This window comes from Chrysochloris asiatica, unplaced genomic scaffold, assembly GCF_000296735.1.
Source record: "Chrysochloris asiatica unplaced genomic scaffold, ChrAsi1.0 scaffold00266, whole genome shotgun sequence".
NCBI lineage: Eukaryota > Metazoa > Chordata > Mammalia > Afrosoricida > Chrysochloridae > Chrysochloris > Chrysochloris asiatica.
In genome coordinates, this window is record NW_006408784.1 from 1,535,140 (window position 1) to 1,562,635 (window position 27,496).

The 27,496-nt window shown below is 47.4% G+C and overlaps 2 protein-coding genes across 2 annotated transcripts; both read left to right on the top strand.

Annotated features, from left to right (window-relative positions):
- Nucleotides 1-1,475: 1,475 nt before the first annotated feature.
- Nucleotides 1,476-13,999, top strand: PIGS (phosphatidylinositol glycan anchor biosynthesis, class S). Its single transcript, XM_006874206.1, has 12 exons — nt 1,476-1,509; nt 1,763-1,902; nt 1,987-2,098; nt 5,710-5,799; nt 6,097-6,188; nt 7,541-7,748; nt 8,014-8,156; nt 9,518-9,632; nt 10,661-10,806; nt 11,508-11,608; nt 13,166-13,376; nt 13,724-13,999. The coding sequence occupies exons 1-12, from the start codon at nt 1,476-1,478 to the stop codon at nt 13,997-13,999; spliced, it is 1,668 nt and encodes a 555-aa protein (XP_006874268.1).
- Nucleotides 14,000-15,703: 1,704 nt separating this feature from the next.
- UNC119 (unc-119 homolog (C. elegans)) lies at nt 15,704-21,182 on the top strand. Its single transcript, XM_006874207.1, has 5 exons — nt 15,704-15,997; nt 19,781-19,894; nt 20,389-20,491; nt 20,593-20,765; nt 21,070-21,182. The coding sequence occupies exons 1-5, from the start codon at nt 15,772-15,774 to the stop codon at nt 21,180-21,182; spliced, it is 729 nt and encodes a 242-aa protein (XP_006874269.1). The 5' UTR covers nt 15,704-15,771.
- Nucleotides 21,183-27,496: the final 6,314 nt, after the last annotated feature.

Here is a 27,496-nt window from a genome sequence, read left to right on the forward strand (position 1 = left end):
GGGATCAGGATCCAAAGTTTGTGTTCTTATGAATTTTCAGGACTTAAAAAAATTAAAAATTGTGAATTGGGTGAAAGCGTACAGAGCAAATCATTTTTTCCATTCATTTCATACACATTCTGTTGTGCCATTGATTTGAAGCCCCAGACTTAATGTGCTGGACTGCAAAATAGGTTTGAACTGGAGGGTTCGTGATTCAAGTACACCAGTGGTTGGTGGTTATGTGCTGTGGAGTCGATTCCGACTCATAGTGACGCTGCACAGGGTTGCTGAGGCTGTAAAGGAGCTCTGGTAGCGTAGTGGTTACAAATCGGGCAGCGAGCCGCAAGGTCAGCAGTTCGAAACTACCAGCTGTTCCACGGGAGAAAGCTTTCTGCTCCCGTAAAGATTTACAGCCTCAGAAACCCTGTACCGGGTCACTATGAGTTGGAACCAACTCGACGGCACATAACAACAAAGGGAGCAGAAAGCCTCATTCTTTCTCCCTTGGAACAGCTGGTAGTTTCGATGTGCTGACCATATGGTTTGCATCCGGATTCCTAACAATTAGGCTACCAGAGAAATCCTATACAGGGTCACTATGAGTCTGGAACTGACTCCAAGGTACTTAACAACAGAATGTTATTTATTCCACTTCCTGAGTTTTCCATTTACATTCTTCCTTCTTTCCTATAACTTACTGCCTTCTGAACCTGGCCCTTGGGCTGAATTTTCCAGATTTTCACAAGTTGGAAATTCTAAGTGAATTTAAAACATTGTGCTGAGTGAGCCACTTTTGCTAAAATGTGTTAGCTTACTACTTGCCCTGTTTGAGGCTGAGGGGATGATGAACAAAGATAATAGTTGACATCTGAGTACTTTGAGGCTCTTTATACCAACGTTCTCACCGTTTTACAGATGAGAAAATTGAGGCTCATAGATTTAAAGTAATTTGTTCATGATCGCCTAATAGTATTTAACTACTGCGCAATTTACAGATAATTTTATTAAATATAAAAATAAAAATTTTTTGCAGATAAGAATTTCTTATCCCCTGGAGTTGGGAATGTGTTCTACAGAAAAGCGGGGAGGTTATAATCATGGGTCCCCAGTATTGCCTTGGAAGCAGCACAGCCCCGCAAGCGCCCCTCCCCAATCTAGTTAAGGCCGGCGAGTCGTTTCCGACTCAGCGATCCTGCATAGGGTTTCCGAGGAGCAGCTGGTAAACGTGAACCGCCAACTTTGCGGTTCAAACCCACCTTGCAATCCAGCGCAGTAACCGCAGCGCCACCCCAGGACGCCTACCTTTAAATTCCCAAGAGGAACCAGGCGGAACCCCGGCCACCCCACCGACATTAGCTTCCAGTCTGGAGTGCTACTTGTCAATGGCGCTACCCGTCACAGGCTGCGGTCTTAGTCCCGTCCCCTTACGGGATTCTGATTGGAGGAGCCTCAAGAAGCTCCGCCCCCGGCGCCGGGAACAGCCGGAAGGGAGCATGGCGGCCACGGGGGCCGCAGCTACAGATATAGGTGCGGGGGGATGTGGATGGTGGTTTGGGTCTAGTGGATCCCGAGGGAGGATTGCGGGATTGGGGATGGTCATCCCGCAGATTTGGTGGCAGGGATCGCCTCAGAGTCCCTTCAAACTTGAGGCCCCTTGGGCGGCGAACCCTAGGATCGCGGGTCGAGGGCCCTGGGCACCGGTTGCTGGGTCTCTCTTAACGTCGGGGCTGGGGCGGGCCTGCGAGCTGGGCCCCAACTCCTCAGTCTCCCATGTCCCTAGAGGTGATCCGGGGAAAACGCTCCGCCCTCTTCTTCGCTGCTGTGGCCATCGTGCTGGGGCTGCCACTCTGGTGGAAGACCACGGAGACCTACCGGGCCCCATTGCCCTACTCCCAGATCAGTGGGCTGAATGCCCTGCAGGTGAGACTCCGTTGGGGAGGAGCAGGGGACAGCCCACCGGCCAGGTGGGGGCGCTGCAGATAGCCCTGCCTTCCTTTCCCGCAGCTGCGGCTCATGGTGCCAGTCACTGTCGTGTTTAGTCGGGAGTCAGTGCCTCTGGATGACCAGGAGAAATTGCCTTTCACAGTTGTGCACGAGAGAGAGATCCCGCTGAAATGTGAGTTCCTGGGTCTCCAGGACTACCCCTGTGTTCTGAGCTCAGTTCAGAGATGGGTTGGATAGTAGGAACCTTGGTGTCCCATTAAGGTACAAACTTGCTATTAAAAGCTCTCTCTAACAAGAGAGCTTGTTTAACTAGAAAACAATACTAAATTCACTATAAGATATTAAAGTGGCGATTTTACTCAAAATAGTCTGCTAGCTTACTGGCAGTAGTTGATGCTCATGAGGGAATAGGGGAGGGAATGGAATGTAGTGGCAAGAGCACAGGTTTTGAAATCAAACTGGATTTGAATACGGGTCCTATTCAGTTTGACGTTAAAGACTATAAAGCACTGGGCTGCAAGGTCAGTTTGAATCACAAGGTTAGCGGTTCAAACTCACCAGCCGCTCCTTGGAAACATTATACAGTGTCGATACAAATAACAGTAGGTGCTGTTAGGTGTCAGGAATTGGGGGATGAGGAAAATTTTAAATGGTTTCAAGAAGTTCATAGATAGAAGACAAAGACACTTAAGTAAAGAAATTAGAGAAGTACACAACAACCAGGGATAGCATTTAAGAAAGAATATTTGATTAGCAGACTTATGGTGTGATGCTGTGGATCAGCACTGTGAACCACAAAGTTGGCAGTTTAAACCCACCAGCTGCTCCTTGGAAACCCTGTACAAGGTCCTTATGAGTCAGATCTGACTCCATGGCACTTAGCAACAACATTTGACTAGCAGGAAAGAAATGCAGAATTTTAAAGCCAGATATTTAAAGAATGAGTGGGAATACAAAGGGGGCTTCAAAAAATGAGTAGAAAAATTCCATTATCTTTTCATCTCTTTTTCCACAAAGTTTTTGAAGCTCTTGCATATCTGTGAAAGCTCTGGTGGAGCAGTGAGTAAAGCGCTCAGTAGCTACTGAAAGGTTGGTGGTTTGAATCCACCAGCCAATCAGCAGGAGAAAACTGAGGCTGCTTCTATAAAGATTGTTGTTGTTGTTGTTGTCAAGTGCCATCGAGTCAGAACCGACTCATAGCGACCCCATGCACAGCAGAATGAAACAATGTCCAATCCTGGGCCAACCCCACCACTGCTGCCACACTTGACACCATCAATGATGCCACCTGGCCGTTCCATCTCGTTGGGGGTCTTCTTCTTGTTTCTGACCCTCCATCTTACCCAGCATGACATCCTTCTTCAGCAACTGTTCTCTCCTGACAATATGTCCACAAAGTATGAGAGATGAAGCTTAGCCATCCTGGCCTCCAAGGAGCACTCTGGCTGCACTTCTTCCAAAATAGATCTATTGGTTCTTTTGGCAGCCCATGGCACTTTCAATATTCTCCTCCAACACCACAACTCAAAGGCATCAATTCTTCTACAGTCTTCCTTATTCACTGTCCAGCTTTCACATCCATATGAGGTTATTGAAAATACCATGGCTTGAGTCAGTCGCACCTTAGTCCTCAAGCTGACATCTCTGCTCTTCAACACTGTAAAAAGTTCCTGTGCAGCAGATTTGCCTAATGCAATACGTCGTCTGATCTCTTGACTACTGCTTCCACGAGTGTTGATAGTTGATCCGAGAAGAATGAAGTCCTTGACAACTTCAATCTTTTCTCCGTTGACAAGAATGTTGTTTATTGGTCCAGTGGTGAGGATTTTTGTTTTTCTGACATTGAGATGCAACCCATACCGAAGGCTGTGTTCTTTGATCTTCATCAGTAAACCTCTGGGGGCTGTTCTATTGTGTCCTGTTGGGTCACCATAAATCGGCTTCAGCTCAACTGCAGTGGGTTTGGATTTTAGTGTTGTTTCACTTTTGGTGGAGCCAAGATTATTTGGTGAGTTCAGTTGAACCTGATCTCTGTATTTTAAAGTTCACTGTCAACCTTTAATCTGATGGTTTTAACATCCATTAATGCTGGAATCTATTTCATTTGTTGTTGTTAGGTGCCTTTGAATTGCTTCTGACTCATGGCAGTGCTATCTATGTACAACAGAATGAAATGCTTTCTGGTCCTGCATCATCCTCACAATTGTTACTGTGTTTGAGTACATTGTTGCAGCCACTATGTCAATCCATGTTGTTGAGCATCTTCCTCTTTTTTATGCTGACTCTCTGCTTTACCAATTGTGATGTCCTCCAGGAGCTGATACTTCCTGATAACATGTCCAAAGTACACGAGACAGAGTCTCACCATCTTTGCTAAGGAGCATTCTGGCAGTACTTCTGAGACAGATTTGTTTGTTCTTCTGGCGAGTCATGATATATTTAATATTCTTCACTAACTCCATAATTCAAGGGCATCAATTCTTCAGTCTTTCTTACTCATTGTCCAGTTTTAATATGCATATGAGGCAATTAAAAATACCTTGGCTTGGGTCAGGTACACCTTAGTCCTCAAAAGTGACATCTTTGCTCTAGAGGTCTTTTTTTTTCTTCTTTTTTAAAAAAAACTTCTATTGTGAATTGAATGAAGGTTTACAGACAAGATCATCAGTGTTACATTCAACAAGTTACACACTGTTTCATCTCAATGATTGCAAGCTACTTCATGTAACAACAGTTATCCGGCTTCCTCCCTGAGGCTCCTGTTTCCATTCCACACATGTTCCCGTCCCTTCTCAACTTTGTCCTTAGGTAAATGTTGCCCTTTTGATTTTGAATGATTGACTGTTCCATGGTGAGCATATCTTACTAGTGTTGACCTTCCCTATAAAGCTATCTACTGCTTGGCTGAAAGTTGGGCCACAAGAGTGAGTTCCTTTCCAGACCTGAAGGGTGATTGAGGGCCATAGTCTCAGCTTACTCCACTTTCTTTCTGACCAGTAAACCTGTTTTGTTTTATTTTAAAATAATTTTGAGTTTTGTTCCACATTTTATGCCACTCTTCATAGGAAAATAACTATATTGTTTTTTTAAATGGCCATTTTTTTCTTCACTCATTACCTGGCAGTGTTTTGTTCTGTTGTGCATAGGATTGCTATGAGTCAGAACCCAGTTGATGACACCTGACAACAGAAACATTTCATTTGTTAGGATCTTCAGAAAGCACAATGTTGAGTAATAGAAAATATTGATGGAGGAGATAGCAGGCATTCTTGTTTTTTTTTTACTGATTTTAATGGAACTCTATTTATTATTTTGTCATTAAGTATGCACTTTTAATTAGGGATTTCATTGAACTTGCTAATTATTTTGGAGCACGGGTAGCACTTGAGACCATTCATATAATAATTATAGTAGTAGATTTTCCACTTGGAGGATACTATAGTGTGACACTGTAGAATAAACACTGGCCTGCTAACCGCAAGGTTGGTGGTTCAAAACCACCAGTCACTCCTCAGAAACCCTATTCAGAGTAGAAACCGACTCGACAGCAGTTAATAAGAATAGGCAGAAAGGCAGGACCTGGGGCAGGTGGAAGAAGTAGGGGCTGTGTTTTTTATATCATTCAAGCAGAAATCATTAGCATTGACTGAAGCTTCTTGATCTTTCTCTGTAAACAGTCATCTTACTGTTCAGGCACTGGGCAGTGTTAGGGCTTGTGGGAGGTGGGGTGGGCAGAGATCTGAGACTTACCCTTCCGATTATACTTTTTCCTTTCGCTCCTAGACAAAATGAAAATCAAATGCCGTTTCCAGAAGGCGTACCGGAGGGCTCTGGACCACGAGGAGGAGGCCCTGTCACTGAGCACTGTACAAGGTATAGAAGAGGCAATCATGCCATTTAACCCATTCCATCCTTCGGATCTCTTGAGTGTATAGTGTTCATACCTTGCTTTACCTCCAGAGTCTCTCTGGGAGTGCTGGGAATGAGGTACCTTGTGTTTCATCTTGGATCACTGAGAGCCAGAGTGGTCAAGTAGTTCAGTTAAGCCTTCCCAAAATGTCAGCTGGGTGTGAATGGGAGGTAGAGGGGTGGCTTTGAGACTCTATAGTGGGCCACAGGGAGACGGGATGGTGTTTTTCCTTCTGCTACACTACCTGCTCTTGTCCCTAGAGGCAGAAGCCATGCTAGCTGAGCCACAGGAGCCACTGGAGGGCTCCCTGACTGTGTACGTGATCTCTGAACACTCCTCTCTTCTTCCTCAGGTAGGGTATGCAGAGAGGCTGCAGCCTTGCCTCATCCTTCCAGCGAATTCTCATTTCTTCAATTCATTACGGAAAACTCCAAATCATGACTCTGCATCTTTCTAAACCCAAGGGCAAGCCCATGTGTAAAAGCGCCAGTGACAAAGTTGGAGTAATAGGGAATTTGGTTTGAGTGAGTTGTGATGATAATACCGGCAGTACAGGTGTTAGCAATGTAGTTAGAGCCCCTTGCTACTCCTGGACGTTCTCCACTCCCTTTCAGCCCAACAAGGGGACCACATTGTATCATTTTCTATAGTATTTTATCACTTACACTGCATCTCTAAACAGCATATATAATTTGACATGTTTTTGAGTTTTATATAGATGGTATAATACAGTACAAGAAGCTCTGAGCGTAGTGGTTACGAATCAGGCTGCTAACCTCAAGGTTGGCAGTTTGAAGCTACCAGCCATTCCGCGGGAGAAAGATGAGGCTTTCTGCTCCCGTAAAGATTTACAGCCTCGGAAACCCTGTGCAGGGTCACAATGAGTCGGAACCGACTCCACGGCACTTCACAACAACAACATGATACAGTATTTGTTCTTCTGTGATTTGTTTAGTTCAGCTTTGTTTGAGGGAATCATCCATAATAGGTGTGTTGTTGTTAAGTACTGTCAAGTCGGTTCCGACTCATAACGACCCTGTATAGGGTTTCCAAGGAGCAGCTGGTGAGCTTGAACCACAGATGCTGCCGTTCAAACTAACATTGCAGTACAATCCATTAACCCACACTGCCACAATGCTTTAATTTTCACTTTTGTCTAGTGTTTCATTGTATATTATTCATTATATATCACAATATATCCATTTTTTTGTTGATGGACATTTGGTTTGTTTCCTTTATTATTATTATTATTAGAAACAGTGTTGCTGTGAACATACTTGTACTCACTTGCCTTTTTGCCATATGTCAGTTTTTAAATATTCATGTCTACTAGGAACAGAAGAGATCTGTCTTGAAGATACTCATATATACCCATAGCTCAGAAATGCCAAGTTAATAACCCACTGTCAGTCTAAAGGGAGTCCTGGTGTGACACTGTAGGATAAGCACTGGACTGCCAACCACCAGGTCGGTGGTTCAAACCCACCAATTACTCCTTAGAAACCCTACAGAGTGGCTGTGAGTCAGAAGAGTGGCTATGAGTCAGAAGCACTTGACAACAACATCAATCTAAAGAGATGCTGCGTCTGTCTGTTCCGTAGTGACAAAAGGCCAGATTCTTAAAGACAGGATCCAGAATGCTTTTCTGCTTTCTTCCCTGAGTTTTGAGCCATGGGCATCCTGTCTCTTGCTCTTCTCTCATAGGACATGATAAGCTATATTGGGCCCAAGAGGACAGCAGTTGTACGGGGGCTATTACACCGGGAGGCCTTTAACATCATTGGCCGTCGCATAATCCAAGTAGCCCAAGCCATGTCTTTGACTGAGGATGTGCTGGCTGCTGCCCTGGCTGACCACCTTCCAGAGGACAAGTGGAGCTCTGATAAGAGGCGGCCTCTCAAGTCCAGCTTGGGTAAGGTGATCAGACTTTGCTATGGGAAGGAAGCGGGAAATGAACTATGTATAGCAGTGGGACAGAAGGGGAATCTACACACAACATCTTTTTTTATTCTCTGATTTCAACTTGTTCTTAAAGCATTAGTTTTATCCTCCCTTTGGTTCTATGTTGGCAGTCAACACTACTCCAGAAAGAAACAAGTTCACCTCAGGCAGGAGCACAGGCCGCCTCTGCCTTGAGCCGCAGGAGCCTTCTGACTTCCTTGAGTCTTGTTCTCTAGGTTATGAGATCACCTTCAGTTTACTCAACCCAGACCCCAAGTCCCATGATGTCCACTGGGACATTGAGGGGGCTGTTGAGCGCTATGTGCAGCCCTTCCTGAGTGCCCTCAGTGCTGCTGGCAACTTCTCCGTGGACTCTCAGGTGAGATTGGGTGCAAGTTCAGGAGTTTTTCTTCTGGCTGCACCATTTTTTTTCTCCCCCAAAGTCTCTATAAATATGTAGTGTTTACAAGTATAGTTTCTGTTGCCATCTCTTGGAGCTTGCTGATTTGCTAGGCATTTCCTACGTATGTGAGCATCATGAGGGAAGATGCTTGTGTGTATCTGTGTGTGTGTGTGTGTCTTGAAGGCAGGTTCTAGTGTCTTCATTTTCCCTCTTTAATGCCCAACTTGTAGTAGGAGTTCCATCACTACTTGCTAACTAGCCAGTTTCCTTATTACTCTCTCTAGAACCATCTGTACCTAGGTATTACATCATCAGCTACTCTTTAGGAGTGATATATATATATATATATTATATAAATGTTTCATTGTGAATTATGTGATAGTTTACATAGGAGAACATTAGTTTTACATTCATTCTATCTATCGTATATCATTTCATTGCCACGGTTACAATCCCTTCCATGCATCATCAACCAACAAAAGGGGATACCCTGCAAGCCTGCCCACCCTTTCCCCTCCCCCCGGTCGTCAGCACACAGCCCATCTACCTATCTAGACCTCAAGTCCCAAGCCATTCCATCTCTCCATGTCATTGTCTCTGCCTCCATCTCAGGCATCACTGCTTCTCTGGGTAGGGTCCCACTCTCCGCTCTTCTCCATTGATGGTCCTAGGGACCTCCGCTCCTAGACTGAAAAGTTAGTCACTAGGAGTGATATATTTTTTTAAAGCTTCCTGAAATAATGGTAAGGAAGTTACAATAAAGGTAACAAAGAATCTTGCTGTTTATAGCACACAGTGTCCTTTTAGTGAAACGTGGGAGAAATATTATCAAGTAATGGTAGTGGAGTGCTTACTTCTGGATAGCTGGCTTGACTTTCCTTTGTGGACACTGAGTTATGCTACTTTTTGTTAGGCTGGTAGGAAGCTTGGTGAAATATGTGCTTTTCAAAGTTGTTGTTATGTGCCGCCGAGTCAGTTCCGACTCATAACGACCCTGTACAGGGTTTCCAAGGCTGTAAATCTTTACGGGAGCAGAAAGCCTCATCTTTCTCCCATGGAACAGCTGGTAGTTTCGAACTGCTGACCTTGGTGGTTCATAGCCTGATTCATAACCACTACGTTACCAGAGCTTTTCAAAGTATGTATCTAGAATGTATTGACTTTGCCCTTGACTCACTAGGTTTTTTTCCCTGCATTTATTTTCTCTCAGGCCTGATTTAGTTTCTTATATTTTGCCTTGTGTTAATTTTATCTTTTTAAATCACCTCAAATCTTTTTTTTTTTTGACCAAGTATATAACTCAATAAGCAAAATAACCATCTGCCTTTGCTCCATAGATCCTCTACTATGCAGTCTTGGGAGTCAATCCACGCTTTGACCCAGCTTCCTCCAGTTACTACCTGGCTACTCACAGCCTCCCTCACGTCATCAATCCTGTGGAGTCACGGCTGGGTGAGCTCTGAATTTGAAGGCCTTTTTGCAGGCCAGGGAGGGACTCTTAAGGACTCAGCCTGGAGTTGGAAGAGGGTTGTATGTAGTGAGAGCTTCCAGGTTGGGTGGCTCTGAGGGGGTCAGGGAAGTGCTGATGATGAAAGTCTCTTTTTCATAATGCTCTGTTGATATCTCCACCCCTCATATCCATAAATTATTAGGTATGATTCCCAGCACTTTTTACAAATAGATAGCCTGCAGCTCCTTCCCTGAAGGCATCTAGGAAAACCAGACACCAGCATAATTACATGGAGTTTCCAGTTCTGTTGATTGAGGTTGAGGAACCATGAAGCCAGGATTAGTTTTTCATTTTTGGAGTAGAGCCTAGAGAGGTTAGGTGTAACCAAGAATTGTAATTCAGGCAAACCAAAGGGAGTATAAAACTGACTGTGACATTTCAGGCACCAGAGGTAGACCAGTGTAGACCAGGGAGTATGAAAGGGCAACACTTGAGGCCTTGGCAAATGCCTTCTTCAAAGAAGGGTGTTTCAGATGCAGGGAGCTCTGAGCTTAGATGCAGAAGTGTAGAGAGCTCAGAATAGTTTAGTGTGACTGGACTGATGAAGCTGGCAAGGCAAGACAAGCAGCAGGGACCAGATTATACAAAAAGGATCATCTTATAAAGTTTGATATTAATGGGCAACCTTTGACAATATTAAGCAAGGAACTGGCATGAGGTCAGATTTATGCTTATTCTTAAGACTAATTATATAATAATGTGGGAAGTATGTGTCGGTGACCAAGAGGGTCTTTTAAAAGAAGGAAGATTTCAGGGGTATTTTGGGTCTCTGGACTGTACTCTATCCATGTGGCACATCTTGGGAGAATACTGGGAGGTCCTGCACCTTAGAAACCCAAGACTAGAGGGTATCCTAGAGATTATCAGTTGAGGAAACCCAGCGCCGTTTATCAGCAGGGCAGAGACTGGCATGGAGTCAAGCTCTGGGCTTGGTGTGTTTTGTGTTCTACCTTCCTTCTCTCTTCTACAGGCTCCGGTGCTGCTTCCCTCTACCCTGTGCTCAACTTCTTACTTTATGTGCCTGAGCTTGCCCATTCCCCCCTCTACATTCAGGACAAGGACGGGGCTCCAGTGGCTACCAACGCCTTCCACAGTCCCCGCTGGGGTGGCATTATGGTAATAATGAAACTGCAGAGCCCTAGCTTCAAGGACAGACAGATGTTCCCTGAGACTGTTTTTTTCTGTTGCTTCTGGTGTCCTCTGTGGCTCAGCCTCCGGGCGGGGCAGGCACAAAAGAGACAAGGGTGCTGCGTGCTCACGCTGCTCCTCTGCCAGCACCACTCATGCTTCCGTCTGTCAGTGCTGCTGGTCAACTTGACCCTTTTGCACTTAGCAGTTTGCACTGATTTAGGACTGTTTTGTGTGTGCACCTTTAGATCTTGTCTCTGTTTGTGGGGGAGCCTTGCAAAGTTGGGAACTTTGCCTCCCTTTTTAGGAGTTTCTCATGGGTGAGAACTCTTAACATGAGACTTGAAAACTGTATTTTACAGGACTTATAAGGGAATAATTGAGGTAATTTTTGTAAATTCATAATAGTTGTGTGCCTTCTCATAGAGACCCTATAGGACAGACTAGAGCTAGTCCATAGGATTCCTAGGCTGTAAGTCACCCATGGAGCCACTGGTGGATTTGAACTGCAACTTTTCAGTTAGCAGCTGAATATTTACTCAAATTGTATTAACCATGCCATCAGGTTTATAGCTTCTAAAGAGCAGAGACTATGTTTTCCTTTTGTCCAGAGGGATCTCCCAAGTGCCTAGGGAAGAGCAATGCACAGTGCTGATGTGATGTTGTGGCATCTTTCTTCCCCGTTTCAGGTATACAATGTTGACCCCAAAGCCTACAATGCCTCGGGGTTGCCGGTGAGAGTCGAAGTGGACATGGTGCGGGTGATGGAGGTGTTCCTGGCTCAGTTGCGGTAAGGCCCTGGGTGTTCCATTTGGAGGCATGGCTGCTGAGAGTCTGATCACAGCCTCCTGGGCTCTAGAGGGGATTTGCAATCAGGATGATTGCCAGAGACACCTGGGCTATGCCTAAAGTTACCGGGAAGCCAAGAGTTGCTTAATTCTTTTCCTTAGTAGGACTGGTTGCTCAGAAAACCCATTTTAAGAAAGATAGGCACGCATGTCAAGTTTGTGAGGCACGATTAGTTGTGCTTAATAGCTATTTATTCCTATGCTAACTGATTGATTGAGAGTAGCTGTCCAAAGTCCTATGTTGAGGATTCTATAAGCCTATGTCTTGTCTGATCAGAAAAGAGTATTCTTCTGATGCGTTAGCAATGTTTGGCACGAGTGCAGGATGAGGGAGGCACGGTATGCATGTCATTTTGTTAAACGTGGTCCTGGATCGTCCCTTAGCTCCTAAATTCTGCTAGCTCCATTTGTTCAGTGAGAAAATAAGAAAGGATGAAGGGACCAAACTAAGTTGGTGTCATAGTTACCTAGTGCTCCTGTAACAGAAATACCACAAGTAAATGGCTTTAACAAGCAGAAGTTTGTTCTCTCTCAGTTTGGGAGGCTACAAATCCAAACTCAGGGTGCCACCTCTAGGGAAAAGCTTTCTTTCTTATTGGCTCTGGGGAAGGTCCTTATCTCCTTTCAGTCTCTGTCAGCCCCTTGTTACTTGGAGGTCTCTATGTGTCTTGTCATCATTGTTCCTCAGGATCTAGGAGGTTCTTAGCACAGGGGCCCCGAAGTCCAAAGGACATGCTCTGCTACAGGTCTTCTTTCTTAGTGGTACTGAGTTCTTGCCATCTCTGCTTGCTTCTCTCTAATTTCATTTCTTGTGAGACAAAACGGCATGCAGGCCACACCCCAGGGAAATTCTCATTACAGTAGATCAGGCTTATGACCAGAGTAATGGTATTGCATCCCACCTAATCGTGCCTCATTAACATAATAAACACAACCTGATCCTTATTAATAAGACCTAATGCTGATGTTGTTGTTTTTGTTAAGTGCTGTCAAGTTGGTTCCGACCCATAGCGACCCTGTATAGGGTTTACAAGGAGTGACTGGTGAGCTTGAACCGCCGACCTTGCAGTTCAAATGGCTTTGCAGTCTGGCGCTTTAACCCACAGCTAGAGGTCAGGATTTACAACACATTGCAGAATTGAGGATAGTTGCATCAGATCACAAAATTGAACACAACCACACAATACTGGAAATCATGTCCTAGCCAAGTTGACACATTCTGGAGTGGGGCACAATTCAATCCATGGTAGTTGGTGTTACCAGAAGTTTTTAGCCATGGAACCTTTCTTCCAACAAGATCTTGGTTGTCCTTTATAGAAACAGATGAAAGTTGAAACACACTAGAGAAGTGAGGTTTAGGGCTCTGTATTGCTTGGTGTGCCATTCACTCTTCAAGACCCTAACATACTTCCTTATGACCCTTGTGGTTCTGGATCTTTTCTACCTTCTCCCACCTTCTGATCTCAGCCACCTTGATCTTAACTTGGCTATTCCTACAGGGTACTCTTTGGGATAGCCCAGCCCCAGCTGCCTCCAAAATGCCTGCTTGCAGGGCCTAAGAGTGAAGGGCTAATGAGCTGGGAGCTGGACCGACTGCTGTGGGCTCGGTCAGTGGAAAACCTGGCCACGGCCACCACCACGCTCACCTCCCTGGCCCAGCTTCTGGGCAAGATCAGCAACATTGTCATCAAGGACAACGTGGCATCTGAGGTATGTGGGCAGGGACTGGATTCTGTGGCCTTGAATTGTATAGATAGGTCGGCAAGGGTCATGCTGTGTGTGATGAGACCAGAGAGGCATCCTCAGATATGTGTGGGCATGCCATCCTTGAATGCCCCCAGGAGTCCAAATGGGAGTGTCAACTTTCAAGTAGATTCTAAGAAAACATGCCCCCACAGTCCTTTTATACTGGTAAACATGCCCACAGCCCTCCATTTATCCAGGCAAACATCCTGGTGGGCAGAAGACGCATTAAGGTTCAGTCCCCTCTCCACCATGCCTCCATAGGACTTATTAGTACATAGTGTGCAACTTTTAACCCTGTCTTCCCTTCCTAGGTATACAGGGCAGTAGCTGCAGTCCAGAAGGCCGCAGAGGAATTAGCCACTGGACACCTGGCCTCTGCCTTCCTTGCCAGTCAGGAAGCTGTGACATCCTCAGAGCGTGCCTTTTTTGACCCCTCACTCCTCCACCTCCTCTATTTTCCTGATGACCAGAAGTTTGCCATCTACATCCCACTCTTCTTGCCTGTGGCTGTGCCCATTCTCCTATCCCTGGTCAAGATCTTTAGGGAGACCCACAAGTCCTGGAAGAAGCCTGAGAAGACAGACTGAGCAGGGCAGCAGTGTCTCAGTAGGGACCCTTCCTTTTAGGCCGGGATAGGAGAGGTTACACTGAGAGGCACATAAATGGGGCCTGCTGGGAATGACTTTTCTGGCCTCCTCTGTTGCCTTTCCAGCATCCAAGTACAACTCTCCAAGATGGGTTCATCTTTCTATTTCCTGGCTCAGGCCTTCTTGCCTTTCCCCTCATACTCCCAGGAACCTCAGAGGGTGGCATCATCTGGGTGTACTTAACTGGCTTGAACTTGAAGGCCCTGACTACCTCCCTCTGAGGTAGGGACAGCTTGTACATCTACCCTGTTTCTCACTGTAGTACACTCGTCTTATGACTGAGGAGGCAGTATGAGGGAAAGACCTGGTGGGATCCTGCCGCTCCTCCATGACCCATCAGGGAAAGCCCCAACACTGTTTAGCTGGAAGAGGCCAGGCGTAGGTCCCCTTTGGGGCTCTTCCTTTACTCCTCTCTTTCTGGACTGGCTACACCTGTTAGGTACAGCCAGACAGGAGTCCAGAAGGCAGTAGCTCAAGACCTGGTGCTGTGTATATGGCAGAAACTTGGGCAGTGGGGTACAGTACAGAAACTTCTGGACTTTGAATCAAACAGGCCTGAATTCCTTGCTTCTGAACTTATTATCTGGTGAGCTCCCTCGTTTGTTAAAATGATACAAAGTTGTTGTGAAGATTAAATGTGATAAAGCATGTGAAAATGTCTGGCTCTCAATAAACATTTTCTGAACATGAATTAAATATGATCTGAAGTATGATCATACTCTTAATTCTCTCCTCATTTACAAGTAAGTAAGAGTTTTCTGGTGTCTGTCTTCCTGGCCATGTGCCCTTCCTGCCCCTATGTCATTTCTCCTGTAAGGCCCTTTGGTGGCTGGTGGTGGTGGTGGTGTGCCATGGAGTTGGTTCCAACTCACAGTGACCTTTCACAGGGTTTCCTTTGCGGGAGCAGAAAGCTGCTGCTTTCTCCCACAGAACCACTGGTAGTTTCAAACCGCCGACCTTAAGGTTAGCAGCAGCCTGACTTGTACGGTATCTAGATTGTTGCCCCTCTGAGTGTTCTGGGTTGCTCAGCAAGGCTATTTACAGTTACCTCTGCATTTTAGCAAGGAGTCTGAGAGAATAGCTTGTACCCAGTGAAAGCTGTCAGATATGAACTCATTCATCACTTCAGAAAAGGAAAAGTTATTTATTCAGCGTTGGCTGCAAGGGACTCCTACCAGGTGTTGGGGCATTACAGGGAATAGAGTCTGCTTTGAACTTAACTGATCTTTGAAGGAAAAGAGACTGAGCAAATAGAAAAATGGGCTGACCAGTTAATGATTGAGACTGAGGGGTGTACTTCAGATTGGATGTGAAGGAGGGCTTTTGACATTTAAGGTCAGACCAGAAGGACAAGGGGAGAGCCTTGTCCAGGCAAAGAGCCTGAAGCTGGAACTCCCTTGATGACTCTAGGGGCTGACTGGAGCGCAGCAGAGGAGAGGTAGGCAAGACCCCCTTAAAATATCAAATGGGAAATGAATGATGCCCAGGGACAGCCCTCACCTTAGCTGAGATAAGAGCCCTGGTGGACCCTGCTGGGTAGGCGGGGTCAGAACCAGACCCACCCCAGAGGAGGAGCCAAGAGGACTGAGGGCGGAGCGGTACCTGGGGCCCCGACTGGGGGTGGGGCTGTGGACGCTTCCCTCTTCCCCCGGCTCAAGCCAGCGCAGGCAGCAGTGGGTGGCGGCAGCAGACGAGCCGCGGCCCGCGAGGCCATGAAGGTGAAGAAGGGTGGTGGCGGTGCTGGGACGGGGGTGGAGCCCGCTCTAGGGGCCTCGGGCCGGAGCGTGGAGCCCAATCTGGAGCCAAAGTCGCAAGCAGAATCCGAATCTGGGTCCGAGTCAGAACCTGAGGCCGGCCCACGGCCCAGGCCAGGGCCCTTGCAGAGCAAGCAGCAGATCAGGCCGGAGGACGTGCTGGGGCTACAGCAGATCACAGGCGGTGAGCACGGGCGAGGAACGAGAGCGGGGAGGGCCCCTCCATAAATGCGGAGTCCAGGAGCGGGGGGAGCCCCTCTTTCCGCCTTTCCCCCCACTCCCCTCCCCTTCCATCTCTGAATCCCCTCCCCTACGTTTACTCCTCTCTCATTCATGCCTGGAAGCCTGAGATCTCCATGCCCCCTCTCTTCTTGGCCACCCAGTGTATCCCTTATCTTCTTTTAGAGATGTATTATTTGGGGGAGGGTTCATTCCCTGTTGAAGGTGGGACAGACAGCAACTGCAACTGTGGAGTCCTCAGAGCCCTTTGCACAGATGAAGTCAAGTGCAGTCTGTCCTCAGCCCCCGTCCCTGGAGGCCAGATAAAGACTAAGCTGCTTAGGTGGCCTCAAGACTACTGGGGTCACCCTGAATTACCCACCCACCCCGATCCTAGGAACACTGGGGCCATTTTCCATCCCCCTCTCCAGGAAAGAAACTGAGCAGGAAGCTTCAGTGGGTTGGTTCTGGGTCCTGCCAGTGAGTGGGTTAATGCCCTCAAGTCTGGACCCGAGTCTGCCCTTTTTCTGCTGCAGAACTCTCATCAATATCATTGTGGTTAAGAGGTTCTGAGCTAGACTGGCTGGGTTTGAATCCCAGCTTTGTCATGTAGTTGGCTGTGTGACCTTGGGCAAGTAACTTTACCTCTCTGAACATGTTTCTTCATCTCTAAAATGGGGCTAATACCACCTACATCATAGGGTTCTTGTAATGATCAAATGAATCCTCTGGCTTCACACAATGGCCTGACCCACTGTGTTCTGTAAATAGGACCCTTTATTAGTAGCACTGAGGGAACTACAGACTGCTCATGGTTGGAGGCAGACAACTGGGCATTCAGGGGGTTACCATGGGAAAAGGACGAGGATGAGGAACTTCATGGTAGAGGAGATGGCTGAACCTGGAAGAATGAGAGGCATCTGGGGGCTTCAGTGGTTCTCTACCGTAGTTTTTCTCATTACCAGCTCTGCTCTACCACCCTCTGTGAGAGCAGCTGTTGAGGCTCTTTCTGTGAGGGTCAGGGACAGGATCAACCAAGCCTGGGGCTTGCAGACAGAGATGTGGAGGGGATCACAATGGCAGGCCTGGGCCTGTGCACCTAGGTCCTTGGGGATCCAGCTCCTCCCTCCTCTCCAAGCCAGGCAGACAACAGCCATTCTTGACTGGGTCCCTGGAGGACTGAGCTCTCTTGCCTAAGCAGGCACTGGTAGAGGGAGGGGTCCTGGGCCAGGCTGATGTTGGAGCCACTTGGACTGTAGCTGGCAACAGCAATATTTAGGATTCAGCTTAGCTCTGGGGCAGAACTTTCTTATAGGATGTCAGGAGCTCAAGGTGATCTGAGTTATGGGTAACTATGGTCCTGGTGTGGCGTTGTAGAATAAGCATTGGACCGCAAGGTCGGTTTGAATCACAAGGTCAGCAGCTGAAACTCACCAGACACTCCTCAGAAACCCTAAGAGGATCGCTGTGGGTCAGAACTGACTCAACGCACTTAACAACAACAATGGTAACTACAGGGGGCTCTCAGCCTACATGCCACATGTTTCTCCTGGTGTGGAGGAAATTCATGACCCGTAGAGATGGGGCATCTGTGAGTAGTGGAAGGGGCTTTATGGGAGCCCTTTCTTCTGCAGAAGATCCCTGGTGGTACAGTGGGTTAGGCATTGGGCGACTAACTGAAAGGTGGGCAGTTTGAATTCACTGTTTGCTCAGAGGAAGAAAGATGAGTCAGCTTGCTTCTGTAAAGACATACAGCCTCAGAAACCCAGTGGAGCATTCACTCTGTCCTATAGGAATCCTGGTGTGGTGTGGCACTGTGGGTTAATACGCTGGACTGCAAAGTTGGTTAGAACCACAAGGTCAGCGGTTCAAGCTCACCAGTGGCTCCTCGGAAACCCTATACAGGGTCGCTATGGGTCAGAACTGACTCGACAGCACTTAACAACAACATAGGGTTTGTTAAGAGTCACACTTCACAGCAGTGGGTTTGGTTTGGTTATTTTATGTCCCCTGCAGAACTCAACTCAGTTTTCCAGCACTCTTTATCCTAGTACCCCCTGCTTGGTCTCCTTGGACCCAAATCATACAGGTCTGAGGTTTGCTGTTCCTGGATTAGTGGGCCCTAAATCCAGCTTAGGAAACTATTTGTGGCAGAAGGAAAACATTTTGTGCCTTAAGCCTTCAGCCACTCTGCTCCCTTGTTCTGGCTTGACCTTGGACTCAGACCTAGTCCCTGAGAAGTTGATAGATTGAGTTTGCAGTAGGAGAGACTGAAGTCAGACTGCAAGATACAACAAGTGAGTGGAGAGACCCTGGAAGTTAAAGAGTGGGGAAGAAGAGGCTGAAAGCTGGGTAACTAGCATCGTCTTCCTAGCTCTGCCACCCTCTCTCCTTCTGCCCTTTGCCGCCTTTATCCTTGGACAACGGATTTCTGTGACGATAATGCAAAGGATGGAGATAGGGACTGCCGACTTCCATTCCCTTCCTCTCTCCTCCTGGACAGTGGTGGCTCAGGTCCCTCCCTGTGTAATCCATGCTGGGCCCCAAAGTGACAGATGGCTGCCCTGGAGGGCTTCCTGGAGGAAGCTACTCTAGGTTTGGGGAAGAGGCAGAGCTGGGAAAGAGAGAATGACTTTACATTCACTTCCTCTTCCTGCCCCAGAGGAATAGGAGGTGGCCCAGGGGCCTGAGGGTGATTTCCGGTACTCTCTGGGCTACCAGGGGCGGATGTGATGCTGTTCAGGCTAAAAGCTCTGACACCCCTCACCCCCACCCCCACCTGGTACACCCCTAGTGTGGCCAGGGCCTCCTGAACACTTCCAGTGAAGGTCAGAGCTTGCCTGGAGTATTCCCCAGCTCCCTCAGCAGGGCCCACCATTGCTCCTGGTTCCCTTCTGGGCCCTGCCCACTCCCCTTACCCTCTTCCACACCCCTTGCTACACCTGCCACGCCGTCTTCCTGGCCTAGCTTTGAGGGTGGGGAGCAGGCTGCTTAGAGGATCTCTAAAGGGGGCTCCCTCTGTTTGATAAGATTTCCTCCCATGTGGAGGTCAACAGAGGGTGAGCAAAGTTGGCCCTTTCCCTGCCAGTATTGGAGACTTGGGCTTGATTTAGCAGAGTTTGGGCTAAGCTGCTTATGGGGAGAGGTGGGGGCTGGGGGGTACATGGTGAAGGCAGTTGGGGAAGGGATTGTTCATCTGCCCCAGCACCACCCATGTCGGGGAAAGTCCCCTCAAGATCAGTCCTTTACTGACATCTACATATAGTGTCAGGGGTAGCTGCGAGTGGGGGTGGGGGTCCCCCAGAGGACTGTGTCTCTCCCATGGCTGAGCTGTGACATCCCTTCAGAGCAAGGTCTTCCCATTTGTGCTGGGGGATCCACGTTAGATTGGAGACCCATTTATTCCAAAGCTCCGGCCAACACTGGTAGAGCAGAGGCTGGAATAAGGACTCCAGGATGGGAGGGAGGTGTGGGGGAGGTGGACTGGTCCTCTACCCTTCCCTGCCCTGACCCTCACTGACCCCAGACATCACTAGGATTCAGCTGTTAAATCACAATGGCGGAGCTGTGTCTCTCCCACTCTGTGGGGGTTCCCCTGGGCAGGGTCTCAGTTCTTTTTTTCTATAGGTCAGGGCAATAGTCTTTGGATCAGAGAAAGTGGTAACTAGTCTGGGGTCCCCCAAAGGTGACTTGGTAGAGAGGGCTTTTGGGTGGGTTCCTGCCTTACTTAGTCGCTTCTCTTCCGTAGACTACCTGTGTTCCCCTGAGGAGAATATCTATAAGATCGATTTCATCAGGTTCAAGATTCGGGACATGGACTCAGGCACCGTCCTATTTGAAATAAAAAAGCCCCCAGCCTCAGGTGAGTGGGCTGGGTGGACCATAAGGGTGGGAGGTTGCTCAGAGTATGTATCTTCAGGTCACAAAGGAGTCAGAGCAGAGCTGGGGTTTGGACCCCAGAATTCTTGGGGGGTCTCAAAGCAAGTAGACTTCTGCCTGAGGTTGGATCCCCTTTTCCTTCCCATCTGTCTCTGGAGTCAGACATCTTTGGAAAACAGCCCTGCCCCTTTGGTCCCTGCTGACCTTTCCCCTGCAGTTTTCCCTGGAAACAGCAGTCCCAGGGACCCTAGACTTCAGTCCCTGTGTCCCTGGGAGCCACAGTAGAAACTGGTGACCTGATGACCTAGAATCTTCTGAAAGGACCCTTCAGCCAGTGGTTCTGGACCCTTGTTATACATCAGAATCTCCTAAAGGAGATTTTAAAACATACAGACAAATAGGGCCCTGGGGTGGCATTAGGGTGGGCAAAGGGCCCCAGCCTTAAGCCCACTGAGCTCCACCTGGGGTGCATTGCAGAGCGGTTGCCCATCAACCGGCGGGACCTGGACCCCAATGCTGGGCGCTTTGTCCGCTACCAGTTCACACCTGCCTTCCTCCGCCTGAAGCAGGTGGGAGCCACGTGAGTCACTGGGCTGGGGCGAGGGTGAGGATGGGAGTGAGCCCTTCCTGAGCCTCTCTGAAGGGTGGTCTGTCCTGAGCCTGCCCCCTTGTGTCTCTCAGGGTAGAGTTCACAGTGGGAGACAAGCCTGTCAACAATTTCCGCATGATCGAGAGGCACTACTTCCGCAACCAGCTACTCAAAACTTTCGATTTCCACTTTGGCTTCTGCATCCCCAGCAGCAAGAACACCTGCGAGCACATCTATGATTTCCCCCAACTCTCAGAGGAGCTAAGTGCGTGGGGCAGAGCCTTGAGAGTGTGGGGTGGTGTGTGGACCAAGCTGACAGGGGTTGGGGTGCATATGGACTGACCTCCCTTTTCCTCTCACTCTGAGTCTCTTTTGTGCTTGGTGACACCAAATGCCCTGGTCACAATTCCCATGTCTCCTGTAGGGAAACTGAGGCTCCAAGAGGCTGGGGTGCTCTGTGGGGACATTCAGTGTATCCCTGCCACTATTCTACCCTAGTCCTGAAGCCTCTTTATTGACCTGGCTCAAGCTCCTGACCTTTGCCTGGTCTGACCCGGCCTCTCTTGCAGTCAGCGAGATGATCCGTCACCCATACGAAACGCAGTCTGACAGCTTCTACTTCGTGGATGACCGGCTGGTGATGCACAATAAAGCGGATTATTCTTACAGCGGGACTCCCTGACCCCCAGACTGCCTCTGTCCCAGGAGGCTCTGGCCTTGAGACCTGATCCATGACCTCCCCAACATTCACCTCACCTCTCTACCCCAGGTCTTCTGCTTGGGGAGTGCTCCCGGGCCTTGGACCGTGAATCAGTGTTGGGACGGAGGGTGACTGATATCATGAAGCCCATGGGACTGGGACATAGGGTAGGTGGTAGGTAGGCCAGGCCGTTTACCTCCATGTTCCAGAAGGCTTCCTGGGAGAGGAGCAGCCAGGACTTCCAGAGAACCCAGCTGGACCCTCTTGAACCGCAGTTTCAGAATAGTGCTCCCCTACCCAGTTTATGACGAGGTTAGAGAAAGGATTCCTGTCCCCTATCTGCCACCACACAGACAAAAATCCTTGGGGGAGTTTGGGTCCTGGCCTCAGCTGCCACTGTCTGGGGCTGAGATACTGCCTGAGGTGGGGGAGGGGCCAGTCCAGGTTGTAGTCTGTGTAGGGACTGAACCAACTGTATATAGTTTTCAATAAACTCTTTTTTTTTTTTTCCAGTAAACACTTTCTCTTTTCTGGTTGTGGGCTCATGTAGGTGGCGGTGGGGAGTGGGCAGGCAGTAATGTGCTTCTTCTTGTTAAATGCTGTGGAGTTGGTTCTGACTCATAGTGACCTTATATAGGGTTTCCAAAGACTGACTAACTGGTGGTTTTGAACTACTGACCTTGTGGTGAACAATCCAGTGTTTATCCTACAGTACCACACCGGGACTCCATAATGTGTGTAAGATAGTAGAACTCTCCCCTCCCTCTCTCAGTGCCCTTGGATTCCTGAGGCTTCCTGTCCCCTGATCCGACACCTTGATCCCACACTCAGCATCTACAGTGTTCACTCTAGACTGACATGTTGGAGCTGGAAAGGGTCTTTCCTTTGATAATGAAGGATATTCAGGCTCCTGAGATGGGAGGGTTTGACCCAAAGTCACAGACAACCCTGGCAGAGCAGAGGCTGGAACAAGGGGCTCACCTCCAGAGCTAGAGGGATGTGGTGGTGGGGAGGTGGCCTTGATCACCTCACTCTCTGGCCCCCAGAGGCCATTAGGACTACTGGACTTTGCTTACAGTAGTTGGAGAGAAGGTGGGCAGGGCTTTGGCGAAGTCCTGGAGCTGTCTGTCCTCACCTGCCCTGGGAGTTCCCTGGCTTGGCCAGTCCTACATGGGACACTGTCACTGACCCCAGATCCAGAGGAGGGGCAATTAGGAGGAAATTCTGGAACTGGGAACCAGAGAGCTCACTTCAGGGTTCACACCCTGCTGTTTCAGGGACTTGGGATATGACTTGCCAGCCCATCCTCAGCTGAAGACTGGGAATGCTGGAATTCAGCAGCATTCCATGGAGCCCTTGGTGTGTGCCAGGACTGAACTGAACTCAGACTCTGAAAATGTGTGAGACAGGAAGCAAATATCTGTCTCTAGGATGCAGCAAATGGCATATGGGAGGGAGAGTTATGCTTGGAGAGTGCTGGGAAGGATTCAGCATTGTAATGGGGACTTGAAAAATCAGAACTTGGACAAGAAGAGATGGGAATAAAGAGCCTAAGTAAAGGCTTAATGGTAAGATGAGTGTATTTGAGCAAGAGTAGGTCTTTATGACCTAAAAGAAGGATGGATCTGTAGGGCCCTATGGCTTGAGAATTGGAGAGCTTGTCCAGAGAAAGGTAGAAGCCACTAACGCTTAAGCAGGACTTACCTGGTCAAATTGTGTCTGCTGCTGTGTGCAAATGGGTTGGAGAGGATGATACTATAACCAACGTGCACTTGGCTGCTAACCAGAAGATTGGAGGTTCAAGTGCAGCCAGAAGCACCTCAGAAGAAAGGCCTGGTAATGTACTTCTGAAAAATCAGCCACTGAGAGCCCTGTGGAACACATTCTATTCTGACACATTTTGTCACCATGAATTGAAATGAACTTGACAGCAATGGTGGTTTTTTTGTTTTTGTTTTTGTTTTTGTTTTACATGTCTTGGCACACAAAACTCGACAATTCTGAGAAAAGCACTACTTCCATTTTATGTAAAATTTAGGGCCTAGAGAGGCCTAAAAGAAGATGACCAGGATGAAACCAGGAGGGGGGCTAAGGGCTAAGATTTAATACGTTGACCACAAGGTGATTACTGAAACTGAAAAACAGATGATTGTGACCCCCAACTGACATTTACTGAGCAGGGGACATGTTATGGATTGAATGATGACCACCAAAAATATGTGTTGTAAATCCTAACCTCTATGCTTGGGTTATAATCCCACCTGGAAATGGATTGTCTTAGTTATGTTAATGACATAGGGTTAGTGCAAGGTGTATCTTGAATCAGTCACCTTTGAAATATAAAAAGAGACTTAACCTTACAGCAGAGAGAGAGAGAGATGGGGTAAGAGATGCCAAGGCACATGGAGATCTCCAAGGAACCAGAAAGCAGAAGCAGAAGACAGGACCTTCTTCCAGAGCTTTCAGAAAGAGTACTCTGAGCTAGGTTTCCAGCCTCCTACACTGTGAGTCATGGAGTCCTGGTGTGGCGTGGTGGATGAATGCGCTGGACTGCAAAGGTTCAAGGGGGCAGAGGAAGAGGGAGTCAGTGATGAAGATAAGAGGAGCAGGCAGCGAAGTGGGAAGACAGGCCTGCTTTGGAGCCGGCTGTTAGAAGCTAAGGGAAGAAAGAATTTCATCAAGAAGCAAGTGGTCAGCAACTGAGAGTGGTCACAAAGGTGAAGAAGGAAGGAGCATGTGGGTGAAAGAGGGGATTAGTTTAGAGATGAAGCTGCGTAGGTATACAGGTATAGGGTTTTATTGTTGCTGTTTATGTGGTACAAACCTACAGAGAAGCTGTAGTGAGGAAAAGGGATTGATGGGCCTACACTGGGGTCAGGAAAAGGACCCTCAACCACCCTGATAATAATCTCACTCCAGCTGCAAAGTAGAGCTGGGTGGATGTTCTACCTTCAGGCAAGGAGAGAGGCCCCTGTTTGAAATCCTCATCCCTAGAGTGCACACTGAGGAGAGGCCTGTATCCTTTGGGTCTGGAGGAGGCCCAGCTGAGAAAGGCCTTAGTCCCCAGCCTCCTTATAAATCTCCATGCCCCTGGCACCCATCCTGCTGCTAATGGTGCAATTTACCGCATTTGACTCCTGGCACTTTCCCTAGGAACCTAGAAAATCCCTGGGCAGCAGAAGGAGGGAGAACACAGGGGGAGGATAGGGCTGCTCCTGGCCCTGACGCTGATGCACTGCTGGCCTTGAACAGCTTGGGACCTCAGATTCTGTCTCTGAAGTGGGCCAGTCATTATTACTTTGACTCCTCAGCAGTCTTATGAGAACGCTGCCTCTGGGTAGAACTGAAACAAAAACAAACCGACTGCCAACTAGTTGACTCAGACTCACAGCAATAGGAGTCTTATATGAACTGGGTTCCTTTAGGTTTCTGAGTTAAATCTTTAAGGGAGCAGTCAGCCTCATCTTTCTTCTGCGGAGCCCCTAGTGTGTTTGAACCACTGTAGGGTGCACAGTAGAAATGTCAAACAAATTGGTTGAAAAATGGTGATGCTTCCATCCAGTTATAAAGAGCTGCTATCCCAAGCCCCTGAGGGCCCTCCCTAGCCTGGTCCCTCTCCTAAGAGTGACCCCTCCGCTTCCCCATCATCTGGCAAATTGAGCAAGGGTGCTTTACTTCTTTGGATGCCCCGGACCCTTTGACAATCTGCTGAAACCTGTGGACTATGTAAAGTTGTGGGGTTTCTTTTTGGTAAGCAAGCATCTAGTTTTAATAGCAATTTATAGAAAACATGAGAGAAGAGAGGAAGAAGATAACCAATTTTCAACAGCTTGCTTTACCTACTTATACAGTGTTCAGTTAAACTGATCCCAGAAAAAAGCAAAACTATCAGTGATCGAAAACTTTTCAAATGTGAGGAGGCACTCTTGAACTTACTGTTAGTCTCTTTGCCAATATTCCAAACCTACGTGCTTGAACATTGCCTGGCATGTGAATGCAGCATCGATTTGCTTTAGTAATGTCTCTGCTTATACCATTTCACTTGCATGAATATTCACATATCAGAATGAACTGCCTTCCCTCAAACAAAATACAACTGTGATTTGTCTTCCTAATCATGTTACAATTACCAAAAAGTTCAGGCCTATGTCTTACTTGCAGTTGATGCTGACTCATGATGATCCCTGTGTATCAAAGCAGCACTGTGCTCCAAATGATTTTCAAGAGCAGATTTTTCGGAAGTAGATCGTCAGGTCTAGTCTTCTGAGATGCCTCAGGGTGACCTTAAGCCTCCAACCTTTAGACTGAGTTGGTAGGAGAGGCTATGTTCTGAGATCTGCATAAAACTTGATGAACCCGGCAATAAAGGTTAATATATTGATGCTAGCGTGTTATAGAATTTTTAAGTGTTGTTTTGGTTACTAGTTTAAAAATAGTCAAGAACTTTTTTTTTCCAAAATTGAAATGGAATGTTAGGAGCCCATGAAGCACCTTTTAGGTTTTGTAGAACACAGACTACAACTACTGCCCTAGTGAAAACAGTCGGTTTGGAGATTGAACTTTACAGCTTGAGTTTATGATGTACTGAAGGTCATTGTGCAAATTGCCTAACCTTTCTAAGTCTTGGTTTCCCCCATGTTAAGAAGGGTGAATGATAATATATTTTTACTGTTATAGGAAAAGCACTAGCCTGCTAGCCACATGGTTGGTGGTCCAAACCCACCAGCAGCTCCAACAGAAAACGATGAGGCAGTCTGCTTCTGCAAAGATTTACAGTCTTGGAAGCCCTATACAGCCTTGCTATGAGTCAGAATCAACTTGATGACAGTTGATTTGGTGCTTGGGGGTTTTTCATTGTTACTAAAGCCACTCCATGGGAGAAAGAGCAAGGTTTTTGCACCCACGAAGATTTAAAACCTCAGAAACCCTATACAGAGTTGCTATGAGTTGGAACCAACTCGACGACATTTAAAAACAACATGAGGCATAAATGAGATGAATTTGATGAAAGTGCATAGCACAGAGACTGGTAAGCAATATTGTTTTTGCTATTAGGAGCTGTTGAGTCAATTCTGACTCATAGCAATTATATGCACAACAGAATGAAACACTACCTGGTTCTGTCCCTTACTCACAATTGTTAGGTTTGAACTCATTGTTGATGCCACTGAGGGTCTCCCTCTGTTTCTCTGACCTTCCACTTCACTGAACATTATGCCCTTCTCCAGAGACTGGTTCCTACTGATAACATATCCAAGGTACAAGAGAAGAAGTCTCATCCTGGCTTCTAAGGAGCATTCTGCCTGTACTTCTTCTAAGAGAGATTTGTTTGTTCCTCTGCAGTCCATGGTACTTTCAATATTCTTCTCCAACACCATAAGTCAAATGCATCGATTTGGTACACGATGTTGTTAAGTGCTGTTGAGTCCGTTCCAACTCATCGAGATGCTGTAATAGGGTTTACAAGGAGCAACTGGTATATTTGAGCTGCCAATCTTGTTGTTTGCAATGCATTGCTTACACAATAGGCCACAGAAAAGGGTTTCTTTTCCTTAAAGCATGACCAGACATCTGATCAAACCATTTGAAGAATGTTTCTCTTCAGTGTGTGTACCCAACAGATTTCTCAGATCTTAAATTCGGATAATCATGATATATTTTTCTTTAGTCAAAGTAACCTCTGACTCCCCTGCCACCTTTCTGGTGGGAAATTAAGCCTTTCTCAGCACTTCTCCTACCTCCTAGTTGCCAAATTTCTCAGCCTTCTCCTGGGGAACCAGGAGTCCTTCCAGTCATCAGTTACCTGATGTCTGAAAAGACACCCCTCTTGTAAGTCCGTCTTTTGCCTATGACTGATTAGAATACCTAAAATGGGGCTACAGTGTACCCAGTGAACGAGGCTTCCTGTGGAGCCTTTGCAATACATAAAACTATAGGTAGAAACCGGAACCACTTCCAGATCTCCAGAGATGAGAAATCTCCACTTGAAAGGACGAGCAGACCAGCCTGGAGCGGCTAGAAGAATAAAAGATACCTCTTGAAAGAAAGACCTGCAGGAAAAATGGAGGCAGATGGACTGTTACTACAATAACAAACAAATCGCTTCCCTAGGAAACATCAAGGCAAGTGGCCAGGTAGGTCCTCTCAACAGACTCAATGGAAATGCACGCTCTGATTGGTGACCACACGCATCACCGATGGGGGGAAGTGGGGTAAAAGCAGCAGTGAAGCGGCAAGCTAAGCCCTACAATGTTCAATGGACTTCTGTGGACCCAGTTGGGGACCTGGTTGGCAAT

Bases quoted from the DNA above. Each gene is read 5' to 3' on its own strand.
- PIGS (XM_006874206.1), top strand. From the start codon at position 1,476: ATGGCGGCCACGGGGGCCGCAGCTACAGATATAG. The intron at 1,510-1,762 runs GTGCGGGGGGAT...CCATGTCCCTAG, and splicing joins GGCCGCAGCTACAGATATAG to AGGTGATCCGGGGAAAACGC. The intron at 13,377-13,723 runs GTATGTGGGCAG...TTCCCTTCCTAG, and splicing joins AGGACAACGTGGCATCTGAG to GTATACAGGGCAGTAGCTGC.
- UNC119 (XM_006874207.1), top strand. From the start codon at position 15,772: ATGAAGGTGAAGAAGGGTGGTGGCGGTGCTGGGACGGGGGTGGAGCCC. The intron at 15,998-19,780 runs GTGAGCACGGGC...TCTCTTCCGTAG, and splicing joins GCTACAGCAGATCACAGGCG to ACTACCTGTGTTCCCCTGAG. The intron at 20,766-21,069 runs GTGCGTGGGGCA...CCTCTCTTGCAG, and splicing joins CCAACTCTCAGAGGAGCTAA to TCAGCGAGATGATCCGTCAC.